This window comes from Anas acuta, chromosome 8 (genome assembly GCF_963932015.1).
Source record: "Anas acuta chromosome 8, bAnaAcu1.1, whole genome shotgun sequence".
NCBI lineage: Eukaryota > Metazoa > Chordata > Aves > Anseriformes > Anatidae > Anas > Anas acuta.
In genome coordinates, this window is record NC_088986.1 from 29,896,674 (window position 1) to 29,914,112 (window position 17,439).

The following is a 17,439-nucleotide window of genomic DNA, read 5'->3' on the forward strand; positions in this document are numbered from 1 at the left end:
GCATACTTACTATTCACCTGCAATTATGAAACTGTATGCTATTTTTCTTAATTGATAGTGAATGCTAGAACATAATAACGTTGAAAGTGTCTCTTCAGATAGTTGCTTTAAAGAAATGAGTAAGAAAGTCTTCTCAAATGTTTTGATAGATGATTCATTGCATTGGAGCTGCTGTCAAGGAGCCAATGTAGCCAAGCCTATAAATATGCAGTTACGAGAACTCTGGAAATGTATTCTGATAGTGTGACAGATTCAAAAAGCACTTTTTCTACTGCAGTAGCTTTCTAAAGCTGTTTTTTTCCTGTTCTGCATTCAGATACATTTGTCTAATTAGACTAATTGGTTGGCGAATTTTCCTCCTTTTAAATAAAATTAGTTTGGAGGTGAGAGAACAAATATCATCAGAAACCTGAATTGCTCTTTCTTTCCATAGTAATTGTTTCTTTTTAACAGAGCAGAACTAGGCTTTATTACTTCTAGGAGGTTTCTGTTTAATTTACTCTATACAACAATTATCCAGAAGGAAAGACTATTGATAGTTTATAAATAAACTTTAACCAAAGTAATCATAATGGAATCACCTTACCCGCAGTGGCAATAATGGATACAGCTGCAACAAATATCTGTTACCTGGTGGCATTTTAACACAGAGCTTTCTTTAAGTCATTGCACGTGTATTTTCTGTTTTGTATTGTCGTCTGAAGACACAAAATAAACTGAGGATAGTGAGAATGAGTGATAGCTTAGATGTGTTTTTTCCTTGAACTGCTGATTGTATTAAATCCACTACTCCAGTGCAGACCTACAAATCTATAACATCCTTTTCAGATGAATTTGGAAACAAGGGGCTGCATTCTTTTATTCCAGGTCCAGAGATTAAAATTGATCACGCGAGACACGAGGGAGCAGATTGTAGTATCACAGCTCAATGTGGTTAACTAGGATAGTGCATGGCTTCTGTTCTACTTAACTGTGCGCATACAGGTTACAAATATTATTGATTGCAAGGGTCAGTGAAGGCTGGAGGGAGGTTGTGTTGCTTGATGCTATTCAGTAATTTTTAAAGGACAAGAGATATGAACCCTCATAGCAGCTGGGACAGGTACAGTTTAAATCTGACAAATGGAGATTTATGTTTGTGTGAGCTGGCAAAGCCCTTCAGGTAGAAATAATAAATGGAAATTTGATAGGTTGTTTTATCATAGGTCAAATAATGTGCTGTAGAAGAGGAAAAAAAAAGATTTAATTATTACCTTTTCATCAGAATGCACTGATGATAGGTTTTCAGTTGTAGATCTGTGCTGCGGAAAAATGAATAGTGTTTAGAAGTCCCTTTACAAGGCATCATTTTAAAATATATGTAGAGATGGTTTACCTGAAGTGATTCAAAAATGCAGCGTAGGTGGAACGATATGGGAGTAATTACTGAATAAGCTTTATAGCATCTTTTTGTTCTTCCATGTGGAAAAAACACTGTATTAATATTCTGAGATTTAAGGTAAGACAATATAATATATTAAAAAAGAGCTAGGAAACAATATTTGTTTCCTGTATTGAAATTTCAGATAGAGTACTAAATATTCAGTAGTATTTGGAAGACATTGATGTTTTACAGTGAATACAAGTTCATTAAAAAAGAAAAAAAACTTTGGATGAATCCTTATTTCATTTTTAATAAGAATAACCAGAAAGTCCTATATTTTAAAACTGATATTTTGCATGTGAGATTTTCTGCCCATATAAGTAGAATTTCACAAGTATTTCATATAGATGTAGTTACTACATAGGGTACAAAGCTGTAATTGATCCAGCCTATTGTTTCATAGTCACTACATTCACATAGTGTGGATGCTATGGAAGTAGCATGCAATAAAGTAATAGCAGAGAAATAACTTTTTTTTTTTTTTTTTTTAAGAGAAATAACCATAATTAGATATTTCTGTGATTCTTACCTGCTCTATTTTTTCAGCTTCAGGAAACAATGTTATAGAAATCAATCTTTATATTTGTAACGCTTCAAGACCGATTGGCTGTTATATTAGTATTATATCAAAAGTAGAGGACAAGATTTTATCTAGTACATGTCGGTGTTGTCTCCCTCAACTCACTGCAACTTCTTTGCTGTATAGTGTCTGAGATCCGACCAAAGGTGTTACTCCAAGTTATTAATGTGACTTAATTATTGCTCATATATTTCCAGAGGATTACTGTGCTGCCTATGACGGATTTTCAACTGTTGCTTTGCATGGAGGCCTAGTATTTATTTTTCTTTCTGATGCCAACTAAGCATTTGTGGCTTTTTCTTTGTGAATATTTTCCATCAGATTTGTTCTCATGTTCTTTACCCTTTCCCTGCATACTTACCATATGTAGCTTCTACTGATTTGGCTTTTCAAGATCTTTTTTCATTTTTTTTTTTTTTTTAATCAAAACTTAACATGAAGAATACTTTTCTATGCTAACATTTGATTTTTCCCTTTGTAAATTTGCTTTGCATTTGATTATGAATCCAACGTCCCAGCATGATTGCTTGTAAACCTGACATGTTATGTGAATTTGTATGGGGAAAAATACAATTTGTATTACCAAAAGCTATTGTAATATTTTCCATTTTCTTTAATTTTTAGGAGTCTGATGTTCCCAAATCCTTTTTTCCATCCATTTTGTTTTGCTTTCACTTGTACATCTACATGTTTTCTATACTGTGCAAAAATGCCTTTACTGTGACACATGGTTTCTGAAATAGTTGTCTTTTTTGTATCCTTCAAGTTTACTGATAGTCCCCAAGGAGGTGAGCTTCTTGCTTCTCTTCAGCATCATTTACTGAACAAGAGGAACCTTTGGGGCCAGTTTCTTTTTTTTTTTTCTTTCTTTTTTTTTTTTTTTCTTTCTGTGTGGTGCAGCGTATCACATTGACAAATAGTATCTGGCTGATGGCTGGAGGAAACACAGCCCCCTGTGTCTTTCCTTTGGCATGTTAGTGCTAGGAACATGCTTGTAGAAGGAAGAGAGAAAGGAACTGACAACATTAGCATGTCAAATCTCAAACTTCAGCATCCATGCTATGCCAGTTCAAGGATGCTCCTGAATAGTGACAGCTTGTGCCAGTGGCGTGAAGTGACCAAATTCCAGTTGGGTCTAAAAATCAAATTCAGCTATATTGTAAGCAGACTGGAGTAAGCTCTTTTCCTGAGTGGAATGGCACATTCTTATGTTAGAGATGGATTTGACTGAGACTACTAAATGCATTTTAGCTAGTGACCTTTTCAGATTTGTGGCTGCTATAATAAATGTTACCAGGATGACATAACGAAAGGTTTTCAGCAATATTCCACTTTATTTTTTTTACAGCAGATGTTTCTTCAGTTACTTTGTATTACAATTTACAGAACTCTTATGTTCTGTAAATCAAGATTCATAGCAAACTGTTTCAGTGCTTTAAGTCCTGCTATAAACAATATCAGGCAGAACAGAACCAGAGGGCAGGTAAGCAGACTTCTGCATTTGTCCTTCTCTGTGATGAGGCTTACTTCGTAATAATCTTCACATTTCATCAAGTCCTTTCACCAGGACTACCATTTAACTTGCTAGCATCCTCAGAGTGACTATTATTTCAAATACAGGCAATATTAAATATCAGTTTCCAACCTGAGAAGAAATGCTACAATTACCATTTGTTCCTTAATTTAGAAAACTGTATATCTTTGTCCAACTTACTGTCACTTCTTCTAGAGTGTCCTTTAAAGAGTTATGTTTTAAAAACACTTAACGGTACTGAATGCTTCAGTTCTGAGGTATGCATTTAAAGGAATGCTTTTAGAGGATAAGTGCTCCAGTCAAACTAAGTTGAAAATCTCTGTGATACTTAGCCAGATATTGATGATTGCAAAATCATCACATCATTTTTTTTAGGTCTTTGTTTAATCGTCTGGAAACATTATTGATTTTCACTAGAATACATTAACACTTCAGTGTTGCCCCAATAATATTCCAAGTGCATGTACATAATAATATTAAGAAGAGCAATTAAGACGGGAAGCAGGCTGTGGAAGATGGGCTAAAGCCTTGAGAAAAGCTGGGCTGCTGAAGATAAAAACTGAATTAGGGGTAGACTTTATATCTGATGGGGCTAAAGTGTTATGAATCACCTTTGAACATTTGTTTCATGTTAGGTGTCAGTCTATTCTAATCATAGGACTCCTAAATGCTGTGAGGGCAGACCATGAGGCTGCAGTGTATTGTAATCAAAGCTCAGACATACGACACTGATTGCACGGTCATAATTCTAGTTTCCATCACTCACGTGGATTGATTCTAGACTTTGTCTGCTTTTCCTGTATGCAGTTTTTGATACCTAGGTCTTGTGAAATTTTGGCTACACATAACTGAGACAGGACAACTGACTTCAAAGACAAATTAGATTATAAGAACAGGTTTGGTTCTTGCTGGACTGGCTAGTTCATTCTTTTGTTTTCAGTACTGCTTGCTAGAACTCATATCTCTGTCTCTGTGTCTAATCTAGCAATAAAATGAGGTATGAGACCTATAGACTGCATTACTTGCAGGTTCAGCTACTTATTCATTTATGTATTTGTAGAAGATATTGTGGTGTGGACATTGCTGTTCAACTTAGAATGCACTGTAGTGATTGTATAGGGCTCTTGCTGATAGATGTGAAGGGTCTTCTTTCACGTTTACTGTATGCAGTGCTCATTCTAACTTGAGGGTAAGAAAACAATAACTCAAGTGTCTTGTAGTCTTGTAGTTCCTCTCCCCTCCCTCCCCGCCATGAACAAGGCCTTTACCCATCATTAGGGAATTACTCTTACTGACCTTGCAAGTGTACCTATTCCAAAGCAAAGAAATCATTAATAATAATAAAAATAAAAAATAATAATTAAAACAAAACAAAACAAAAAAAAAACAAAAACAAAAACAAAACAAAACAGTAAAAAGGAGCAGTTATATTACAAAATAAATCTACCAGGCTTACAAGGAAAACAAATTTGAAAGAGCCACCTGCTGTGGAGATGAGGCAGTAATCTCAGCAGCAGGAAATAAACTGAGAGAGAAAGAAACTACAAAAGCATAGACATTAAAAAAGTAATTAAAACACTTATCTCCATCAACATACATAGCAAACAAAAAAAATCAACCACCTAGAAAACATACTCTATTGAATCTCACAATAGGAAGTAACAAAGCCACCACCATAAAAAAAAAAAAAATAAATAAAATAAAAAATCTGTCATCAAAATGAGAGAGATCCTTTAAAAATACAAGCCTTGAACGTATTTACTGATGTGTTAATCACTAATGGACTGACCTTGAGAGAAGCTGAGCACCTGCAGAGCATTGCAACTTTACTCGTTGTTTAGTCTTTCAGAATAAAACATTTAAAAATGTACAGAGTAGCTCTTTAGATACCAATGGCTTTCTGTTCCATTTCTGATCAATGTTATAGCATGAATTTTAATGGTGCATTTAATATAACCAGGTACGTGGCATAGCTTAAGTACCGTGTTTGTATAGTGTCTTCATCTAAATTATTGTTTAATATTGATCCATGGACAGAAATGTTATCAATATTGGTATGAATGCATGTGACTTCTTATAAACAAATAGGTAGAGTGTATAGCACTGGGTATGAATAGGTTCTATCGTGTGATGGCAGAATTGTGAATTTGACAATTCTGTGAATCTATCGTTTCAATATTATCTTTCAAAAAAAAAACACAAACAAAAACAAAACAAAACAACGCACACTTCAATGTACTTAAAACTCCTGGTTCAATTTATACAATTCACATATTGTGGGACATAAAATAAAACTGCTTTACATACATGATTTTGATCTCCATTTCCCCAGATCACAAATCAGACTTGTTGAAGAACAGAGCATTCAGAAGTGTAAATGGATGCTTATCTGCTTGGAATTTGCTGTGTGTTCTTCTCCATTGTGCATCTTTGTAGTCTTACTCTGACCCTGATACCTGTAGCTGCAAGTCTCGGGACAAGTGTGAAATGATGTCAGAAGTGTTACACCTAGAATACTTTTATATGGGAACAGAAGGAGCAAGTTGGAATACTCAGTGCATGAAAGGGCAGGGAGATGGGATAAAATGTGTACCTAAGACTTTATTGTTAATTAAAAAAGGTCTCTTTCAGAAGAGAAATTGTGATTTAGAAATTTACCTTCAGAGAGCGCTTGTTAGGCTTGTATCTACTTTAGTGCATCTTTTAAAGAATATAACAAAAATATGTAAACAACTGTATCAGACTTATCAGACCATGTTAGTTCTTACCTTTGTATCAGTCTCTCTCAAGCAGCATTCCATAGCTCCTTTTCCTAGCCCACATGAGTGGGCACTACTTATTCCTATTTCTGTCTGCCAAAGGTGAGCTATTATTGTTGTAGAACCTGTGATGCCTCATTACTGGGCTGTGTTCTAGTTTCTTGTGCTGATTAACAGGCTCGGTTTCAGTGTGTCTAGGCTTGGCCTCTGAGATATTATTTCAGCAGACTTGCATCTCCACTACAGCAGATGCACAATTTATTATTTGTTTCTTCTGCCTGCATCTAGTTTCTTATACAATTCACGTGTTTTTGTCTTCATGCTCAGATTCCTCATGCCCAGCTCTCCGATGAGTCCTAGGATCTCCTGGGCCCCTCTTCCTCAGCAGATCCCTGTTGTGGAGGATGGGAAGGACAGAACATGGGTAGTGAAGAGGAATCTTTGTTATTTTTTGATCTTTTTTTCTGTCTAGCAGAGTCTTCCTTGTAAATGTGAATTCTCAAAATTGTATTTAACTCTGAAACACACGAGCAGCTTTTCATACATATGGCAAAAGGTGGAAAAACCTCCCTCCCTAATCCTATAAATTTCTATCTGATGCTCCATATTTGTATGATATGAAGACACTATGAAGATATGAAGAAGTTATATAAGTTGGTGAATGGGGTTTGATTATGTTTTTGCTTTGCTATTTTAAGAAAGAAGAAAAAGGGATATGCGTAGCAAGTGAAACTTATTTTCTTTGTTTTCTTTCACATTTGTTAGATAAATTTGTAAATGTAATGCCCTTTGAAAAGTGGAAAGTTTCATTATAAAAAAGTTGAAATTGAGAGTCTTGCATTTAAAAAAAAAATATTTTTAGTATATTCCAACACAAATTGCTTTAGCCAAACTGAATTTACATTTTATCAGTTTGGTAAAAACAAGCCACCTCTCTAATTGAAAACTCTCTGCTCTCAAGATAGTAACAGCTAAGAATGCAAAGAGGGGGAATATTGCTTGAAAGATCTCAGCTGCTCATTTGTTTACCTATTTCAGCTTAAATTTTTCCAGAATGCTGTATTAACACAACTGAAAAAGGGCAAATGAAACTTTTTGGTGTCTGGTGTGGGGGAAAAAAAAAAAAAGCCTCACAATGCTCTAGTAAGTTTTCTCCCCTCCTAGGCTTCGGCATACACTTCATCAGCTCTTTCCCCCCTCCCCCCCCCCCCCTTTTGGAGATTTGTTTTCAGTCAGCTGCCAATGAAAACTACATTTGACCCTTACCAAGGAACAGGGCTTATTTTGTACGTCAGTTATTAAGACTGGCTGAGAAGTTCATATGAAACTGCAAATCTGCCCAAACTTGTCAGATTTAAGTAATTCAAGCAATGATTTCAGGTTCAGAAGGCATTCCTGTTTCGGGGGAGAGGAGATTTGATCAAAATAGGAAAGAGATGCATGCTGTGCTGCTACTCCCACTTCAGTTTTCCTTTCCAGACCAGGCTAATAGTTACAGTAATAGCATCAGTATATATTTTCTGACTTAGCTGATTGATGTGTTGACATGCGTTGATTTATTTGGTGCAGCAACCAGGTGGACTAGCTGCACTGCTCTGCGTGCCAATCCATTACATTGTGTATGCATCACTCTTCTATATTGCCAGGTATATCTAACAGATTGACTCTAATCGTTTTGCAATTCATATTTCATTTGTACTAGGGGATTGTAAGAGGATCTACAAGAGTATCTCTTTAAACGGAGATGATGAACTTGACACCTCCAGTTAAGAAAATTAACATGTATTGGTATTATGAGAATGAAGAGTAAGGGATAGGAAGCACATGTTTCTTCTAATATGTATTTTAATGCTTATATGTATGCACATATATAAAGGATTAAAAATAAATAAATAAATAAATAAATAAATAAATATATGAAAGAGGTTAAAGCTTGCGTTTTCCAAAGCCAGTAGTATAACTTTGGAAAGTATATAATAAGCCAGACTTGAGAGACTCGTACTGAGGTATGGTTCACTGGAGAAAGGATTGTGGTGATCCAAGGAAGGAAAGAAAGAGGGAGGTTTTCATACTAAGAGTGTGATGCTTACTGGGAGAGCTGGAGCATCTGGAGACAAAAGGCAGGACCTAGAAAACCAGAGGGCCAGGAATGGAGATGAGTTGCTTTCTGTTCTGTACCTGACCCAATCTGGGACTATCTGTATTAGCTTTTGCAGAGTTAAACTAGATCTGTCTCGCAAGCTGTTGCTTTCACAGTATTTCTGCTTTCTCTGTTCTCAGGATGTGCCATTGTCCTCCAGCCTGTGTGTGGTTTGGTATCAGTCGCTTCAGAAGCTGCTTCCCTGGAATCAGCATCTAAAGGGACTGAGGCACCAGGAGGTCCAGGGTTTCGGCTGGAGAAGGCTGGTAGCCGGGCAGTAGCCCACTGCTTGACTACATTTGCAGAGTCCATCCAGCAACACCAGCAGTGGAATTGTATTTCTAGACTGCCTCCATTTGGTTGCCCAAAAGTTGTTCTTTGGTGCTAGTGAAGGAAATGATTGTTATCACTAGATTTTGGTGTAAGTTAGGAGACATAGAATAGTGAAAAATTATTTTAGGATGAGTAAAATCAAGTAATAAATAAAGAAATCAATAATAAATACATAAATCAAGTAATAAATAAATAAATAAAGATGGCTAGCAGGTGGATTTGGAGAGCAGAGAATTTTAGCCTGAAACCTAGGGGAAAGACCTCATGTTTTTGTAAGCATATAGATAGATCATTTTTAAGGTGGCTCCTGGCTAATCTGTATTAGCGTGTGAACTCCCTTTTGCTAAAGGTTCTCTCTGATTCTTCTTCAAAGGGTATTTCTCTTGGTTCACTATTTTGACCTAAATTATAGGTCCATATATAACTGTTTTTTGTTATTGCTTTTTAATTTATTTCTTTTTCTTAAACTGTACAAAACTGAATTTTTCCTCTGTAGCTGTTCTTCAACAAATCCTCTCTCTCCTGAGAGGCTGTTGGCTATTTATCAATATTTGATCTATCTGTAAAGCATACTTCTGTAGGGTGGCTGTTTATTAGGAAAGTTATTTCTCTAAAGTGGATCTTATCAATTCTTGATCTCTGTGTCTGTCTCTCTGCCTCTTAGCTACCTTAGTGGCTTTAAGAAGTACTTAATATTTTTATTTTAACAGAACTAAATGCAGTCATTATAAGGGCAAATACTAAACAGTGAAGTGAGGAAACATCAGCATCCAGTATATCTTCCAGTGGGTGCTTAGTAAAGAGAGTGAAATTGTGCCAGGTATGTATAGGAAGAAGACGAATTTTCCCTACGTTTCCTATAAATATTGCAAAATTGATTTTCATGGAGTTTTCAGCAAAATGAAAGTAGTATAAGAAAATAGCAGAAAATGCCATGTTTACTGACTACGTCTTAAACTTTTTTTTGGTCATACTTGCCAGAGCAAACAATATTGGATACAATGCTTTTGTAATATAAATCCTTTGTTTTCAGTGGCAGATGAACCTGAACCATGAACATTACAACAGTCCCTTAATTCTGCTCTCTCTCTTCAACCAGTGAGAGCTAAATTACTGGTTCTTAGAGATGGAATCATTTTCATCAGTAGATGATAGAAATGTCAAAAAAAAAAAAAAAAATTTGGTGATGGTTTTCTCTTTGTTTTTGAACAGGGATAGCCATAAAATAGAAAGGAAAATATCTTTAATTCATCTTGCACCTGTCAATAATGGCAAAAGTGTTTGTCCCAAGAATAAACTGAGGCCGCTGAGCTGGTCTATGTTTATGTCAACTGAAATAGGTGCACTGCTGTTCTGTGCCTGTAAGCAGTCATGGAGAGCTTTTGTCAAGGCATTCTTGTCATAGATAATTTAGCAATATATAGATACTTAGAGGAAGACCTATGCAGTTTTTAAGTATAATTTTGCATGTATATTATACATATGTATATGCATATACGTACACACGCATTTTGCATATTATACTTTCAATAGTTTCAATAGTACAAAGTATTTCTGGCAGAGTCTTAAAATATCCATTATTCATTCTTTATTAGCTGATATTCCAGTCTACCCTGGAATTACAGCAAAGGTCTTGAATTTCAGCATGTGCTAGTATTTTCTAACCTTATTTTTCTCAATATCTAGCTATTGATCAGAAGTGTTTTGATAGTCAGGTGTTCAGCAATTGATTCATTGTTTTGTTTATTAATAGAGATCACAAAAAGTGCTCAAATACTGTGAGATATTTGAAATTCAAATATTTCAGGATTTTTTTCATTTGCTTTTTTGCTTTGTAAGCCTTTTCAATTCACTGAGGCCTGCTTTCCTTTTCTTCACTGAAGATATTGAAACTAAAGATACTTTTTTTTTTTTTTTTTTTTTTTTCCTTTTCTTCTTCTCTTACAGTAACTTCATTCAGGGCTGTAGAGGTTTGAGAAGCTTCCCCCATATCAGGTGACTCATGAGAAAATCTGAAGGGTTCTATGACTGAGTCCTGATACTCTGATGTAATGAGGCAATGTTGTGCTGCTTCAGTAATACAAAAAGGCCTTAAACCTTTCCTACTTGGAATAGCATTCCTCAAAGTGCAGTCCTGCTTTGTTGTTGATGCTAACACAATACTGTTGGGGTTTTCCACCTACAACTCTCAAAGAGGTGAAAAGTCATTCTGCTACCATCCATGCCTAGGAATGGAGGGAACACATTACTTTTTCCAATTCTGCTTACATGATCTAAGGACTCCTTGGATGTAGCATGTTTTCTTAGAAAAAATGTTGACATTAATTCCACTTCAGTATGCAATTGTTAATCTGCATACTTTCATGATAATATGGTGTGTTTTTTTTTAGATTAATTATGAAAGTTGAGGCCCTGTTGAAAATGCCCTGATAGATTATTTCATTTGCATGACAAAAATGTTTAAACTTCTATGCTGGCTAGACCTTCTGTGCTGTCCAAATGTATAAACAGCAATGTGAAGATAGTTTTTAATAACCGGAAGATGCCTTTTGCCTTTTTTTAATTGAAAGGTATTTGTTGCTATTGTTGGTTGTGAAGCCTATCTGTATCCCATGGCTTCTCTATAAATTTGTGCTATTAATAACTATAAATTACTGTGAGCCAATAAGGTTTTCAAGATTTTGAGAAAACAGTCAGGAACACATAAAAGTGATGACATACAAGGACTCACAAATAAGACACATTAACAGCATTGCCACTCATGCCCCACTCCTCATCAGTTAAGCTGTTCATTTGTGTTACCTGCAAACTAGATGTCTTGAAAAATGCCTCAAAACAAAGGGAAAAAGATAGTTCACAGCAGTAAGAGTTACATGTGTGTGAAAGGAAAGTGATACAGGAAAAGCTTACCAGAGTTAACCCATCCCCAGTAGCTTTTCTGCTTCTGCACCCCATATATCCTATTCTCTCTAACCCTCTTCTCTGCATTTATTTTGTTATGAGTTAATCTGAGTGCACAGGCTATCCAACAAACTCTGTTTTCAAGTGCCAGTACTATTAACAGATTACCCATTAAGTAAGTTACTGAATACGAACATGAAACTACAGTCATTTTTGATGTTTTAGGGGACATCTGAGGTTTTGTTAGAATGCTTGTGTTGTCGATGTTTTTGAGAATGTATATGTAAAATAAAATATATATTTGTCATTGAAATTTCCCTTGCAGTTCTGATCTGCCTTAAAATGTCTATTTCAGGTTTACCAGAACCAAACAGAGACAGTATATTCCAAGGGCTGAGAATGGATCAAGGATTTTACACATCTAAAGACTTCCTACCTTTGGTAGCAATGGCAAGTAAACCAGGTGGGTGATACTGTGTTTTTGCTATAACCATGTTCAGTAGTAAATCATTAGCAGTTCTTGAGATATCAAAATACACAGATGGTGTAAAATACAGCATCACATCCAGTTATGAAGCACCTCCTAAGGAAACGGTGTGGGCCAAAGTTTTTTTTGGTGAGCTGCAACTTCAGGACTGTGCATTGAGGAAAGTTGGTCATGGAGACTGTAAAGCAAATAGTCATATATAAAAAATAAGTACATGGCAATTTATTACCCACAAAAACTTGTTTGTTATATTGAATTATATTAAAAAGATATCACAAGGTTCTCATTTGTATAAATTATCTTGATATAAATAACAGCAAATATAAGATGAAAATCTTATATAAGATTCTTTAATATAAGATGAAATATAAGATGAAAATCTTGAAATGACCTGATATTATTTTGCTGGCCCGTATGAACAGCTGCTTTGTATGTTGTTGATAATTGGTTTTACTTGTAGCACTGTGATCCCAAGTCAGTTGTGTGCTGAATGTTTTATAGGCACATTTAAGGGAACACTAGTTCCTTACTCAAAAACTTCAGGACGACAGTAGTATGCCTGAAGTAAGTCAGTGATGCCAGTTCATAGACATCAAATTCAGCCTTGTTTTATGCTTTTACATATTTGTTTTGAATGCAGAATTGGCTGTTTGCTACCCAGGGATTATAGATGCTTTCAGGGGCCCTGAATGTGATGTCATAAACTCTAGATGAGTGGATGACATGAAACTTGTGATTTATATGCCATGTTCACTCACAGTCTAGATTCCCCAATGCATTGATTAAAAATAATAAAAAAAAAAATCCATATACTATTTTCTGAGCATATACTTAGCGCACTGTGTGGTCTTGTATGCACGACTACATGTTTAACCACTTTAATCTACAAACCTTTTTTCTTCTGTCCATTCAGAAACTTCTTTTAGCATCAAATAGGGTTGCCTGCTAATTTAGTAGACTTTTCATAAACCATGAGTTAAAGAATATGTCTCTGGCGGCAAATTATTCTGCATATAAAAGTGAAGTTTATTACCCCATTTTACGCAAAATATTTAGGAAAGGCAACTCGGCATCCCATCTGTCCCATCTCTCTGCTGTTTTGATCAAATGTTTATTTCTGTGTATTTTCTTAAGCTTAGGGAGCTCAAATGAGTTAGGAGAAAAGGGTTGATTTTGTTTTGGTTTTAAAGAAAGAGATGTTTTAAAATGAAACAGATTGAGAATATACACTGCAGAACATTTATTGATTAACAAAGGAAAAGCAAATCTTCCAAAACAATCTCTCTTTGTAATAATTTGACTAAAAATACTGTATAGAATTCTGTACAAACACATAGATAATTGTGTACTATAAGGGACTAACTTTGAGAAACTATTATACAACTTTATCAACAACTGGAAATTATTCTTTAGAAAAACACTAAGTATTACTCTTTATAATCTGTTACAATGGTGGTTTTTTTTGGTGTCTTTGTTTGTTTGTTTAACTGTGAGGATAATGAATCTGATAAGTGAGAAGCTTATTTTTTTTTAATAAAAAGATCTTACAATGCTAGTTTTTACCCAACAGGACTCATGAAACTAGAAACGTGTTGTCGTTTGTATCCTTTCAAGACAGAAGGGTTCTGTTGCTTACAGTATTGACTATGAAATTATGTATATGAGCATATCTTAAAAATGGGAATAAAACTGTCTTTTAGTGAAGCAGAATAATTTGATAGTGACACTCCATGCTTAGAAACTGTAAGATGCAATTTTACAGTGCTTTGAGTACAAGTACCTTTTGAGCTGTCATGCAGAAATGGTTTCTCTACTTGAAAATGGGGTTTTTCCTTTCATCTTTTCAGGGATGTGTGCCTGTCACTCTCCATTGCCATCAATACATGGAACTGTGATTGTACTTGGGGCAGGAGACACTGCTTTTGACTGTGCAACATCTGCTTTACGCTGTGGAGCTCGTCGTGTATTTGTGGTCTTCAGGAAGGGATTCACTAATATCAGGGCTGTCCCAGAAGAGGTAAAATTGAATAATAGCATTTATGAGAAGGAATATGGGTTGTTATTATTGTTGTTACCTGTATAGGGCCTAAAATTGTGCAGTAGGTACATTAAAAACATCTACTAAAGGCTTGGTTTATAACAATTATCTTAAAATGTATAAAAGTTTATTAATGATCTGAGGTTTGATTTGCATAGTCTCCATATAAGTCATTTTCCTCTGTTGTATCAATTTCCTGTAAAGTCTGAGAGAGATGTCTTTGCATAAAAGGGGTAGAATTTCCTCTTAATTAGAAAATACGGTAAAATTCTTAAAATCTTGGAAGCACCCCAGAGATAAAACAGGTATTTGAGTATTGTGGGTGACTCTTCAGGTCCAAGAATTATGCTTTCTGGCTTCTGTCTGATGAATCTCAGTGATCCTGACATAGCGTTGGGAGTCTATAAATTCTTGTAAGGAAATTACTTACTGTGATTTTCATTTTGAATCACTGCCAATGGCAATAGAATGATGTCATTCATCACAGATTTCAGTGTTCAATTTGATTTTTAGTTTGGCTTTGCACTTTGGCATTTATCAGGGCATCTGCACATTTTGAAACTGACTCTGCCTTCTCAATTTATTTGTGTTACATGAGGATTTTTTCAAGTTGGGTTTTCTTATTTTGGTCTTTTTCCATTATAATTTATTTGGTACATACTTTAGATACTTACATGCTTTAGATTAATTGTACACCTAATGCACGTCTTATCAAGGGAAGTATGGGAATTTGGTCGTTTTTTTGGTGAGCAGCTTAGAGATCCTGTAGAAAGGGAATGGAGGTGGGGGAGAAAAAAAAAAAAAAAAGGGAATGGAGGTTCCAAAACATAATTTACTTCTGTTTCTGTTGCACTTCAGATAAGGATTTTAGACACAATGAGATTAGAGAGGCCATTGTAGCTAAGAGACTCATACTATTCAGACTCTTGCTAATTAAGAATTAGAAGTCACTCTCAACCCAAATCTTTGTTAGCAGCCTGGGTCAATTCCTAAAAGTTGTCAATGTTCATCAAATCGTGCAGTGGATTTGAAAAAAAAAAAAAAAAAAGGGGGGGGGGGGTGAGGGGAAGTACAATAAAAATAGTTTTAGCTACTAATAGCCATGATAGAATGAGGTCAGGTTAGACATTTCATAAGATAGTACACATACAAGATAGTTACATGTACATTATTTGTCAAGTAAATGTAGACAATCAAATTCTGAAGTCTCTACTAAGATGCGCTGTTTGACTTGAGTAATGTTATCACAACAGAGAATCAGGAGATCTTAAGTCTGGGATGTCACACAGAAAACTGTTATTTGGACATAGTATTCAGTACTTTAAAATAAACACTTAAAGTCATAGAAAACACAATTCAGTTCATGTGCTTAATTAATACTAGGCCTCTTAAAAAACAGGTAGTTGCATAAAGTAGCTCTTTTGCCCTCAGAGGAGTTATTCAGTGACAGGGAACAATAAGAAAATGCATCAGAAAAATATCTGCATTGCAAATCTACTATGTGCCACTGTCTAGAACTGATTGATTTAAGACAGTAGAAGCTCTGAAGATGACTATCTGTATACAATACACCAGTGCCTTCTACTAAAGAAGAATATGTGGTAGCATCTTGAGTCAACTTTTCACAAAGCTTTTCATGTTTATTTTATTGCTTTTACTCTACAGATGGAGCTTGCAAAAGAAGAGAAGTGTGAATTTCTACCTTTCCTCTCCCCCCGGAAGGTTGTGCTTAGAGGTGGACATATTGTTGCAATGGAGTTCATTCGAACTGAACAAGACAATGATGGAAACTGGAAAGAAGATGAGGATCAGGTTGTCCGTCTGAAAGCTGATGTGGTGATCAGTGCCTTTGGTTCCATTTTGGGTGACACTAAAGGTAACCCTGACAACTGTATTCTCTAAATGCTGCTTGTTATTTTAGCTGCAGCAATTTAGTGCCCTTTCACAGTTCTGTGAGGTGGGTCTTCTGGAGGTTACATAGCTTGTGACTTGGTTCTTTTCACAGAAGTTTATTTGTCCTTTAGATATACGTGTACCTCTTAGATGAAAACTAAGGGTATGAATAACAAGCAGTTTTCTGTATGTCATTGTCTAGAGCAGGTATCAATATTAGAGGTACAATTGCTTTCCTCTCAATGCAAATGGGTAACAGAATACTCATGGAGATTTCTTTTGGTCTCAGTAACTAACTTTAGAGAAACTTACGCTACAACTTTGAACTGAACTGATCTGATCTGTGAAACTTTTTTTTTTTTTTTTTTTTTTTTTTAACTATTGAATTAAGCAAGAATTAAGATAGACTCATTATTCTGGTTTAGCCGCTCTGGGTATCACTTATTTCTTATACATATGCAAGAGGACTGTGGCTTCTCTCATATGTACAGGATTTGTTAAATTCACCTGTACTTTTCTCAGCATGTCTCACTATTTACTTGCACTTTACAAACTTTGGCCTTAAAAATTAACACTTACTTTAATAGTCAATATACAGAGATGGCATTCCAGACACTGAACTTATTTTCTGAATATATAACAAAGAGCAGAAGAATATGACTTCAACTAACAAATGAGAATTGAGCAGAGCTCAGACTGTATTCTCCTCCTCTTACACTAGGTTAGATTTAAAGAGTTCGGGTACATGCATCAAAGGTGCTTTGAAAGTAAAAAATAAACAAGAACCCCACTGACTCAGCAGAAGATAGTTTAGTAAAATGAATAGATGCTCATCAAGATTAGGAGGTTCTGAAAGCCTTAGTGAGTGATCAATGTGCGTGCTTCTCCAAGGCACAGTCATGCCAACCAATTATTCCATGACATGTTGTCATACTCGTTTGGGCATAAATGGTCTTACAAAGGACTGGGAGAGTTAGTGACTCAGACTGCATGTCAATGGAAAATTTGGTGATCAGATATTAGTCCTGTCCTGCCTGTGCAAAGGGAATTTCAAACTTTTTTTTTTAACATGGTTTTGTGAATCTTTTCAATCAAGGACGACAGTAAATCTAAAATAATCTAAGTGTAGTAATGTTTGTGAACATATATCAGGCACTTATAAAATGTGTAACTTCTCACATCTGCATTTTCTGTATATGCATTGCTACTCTACTACAATTAAAAAGAAGGATCAACTTTCTACCTTGAAGAATAATATGTAAAGTTCATTCCAGGTGCATTCCTGTCTTGTGTATGTTGCTAGTGCTTTGAGACAGGTTAATGAAGCCTAGGCTGTTATCTAGCTGGCAAC

General features: G+C 35.4%; 1 protein-coding gene across 2 annotated transcripts in view; it reads left to right on the forward strand.

The window, feature by feature from the left end:
• DPYD (dihydropyrimidine dehydrogenase) overlaps window positions 1-17,439 on the forward strand; it is a 355,462-nt gene that overhangs the window by 158,575 nt on the left and 179,448 nt on the right. For both annotated transcript variants that reach the window (XM_068690107.1, XM_068690108.1), the window contains 3 exons: window positions 12,026-12,133; window positions 14,005-14,174; window positions 15,861-16,071. In XM_068690107.1, the coding sequence (XP_068546208.1) occupies window positions 12,026-12,133; window positions 14,005-14,174; window positions 15,861-16,071 (489 nt within the window). The remainder of the gene's footprint in view (window positions 1-12,025; window positions 12,134-14,004; window positions 14,175-15,860; window positions 16,072-17,439) is intronic.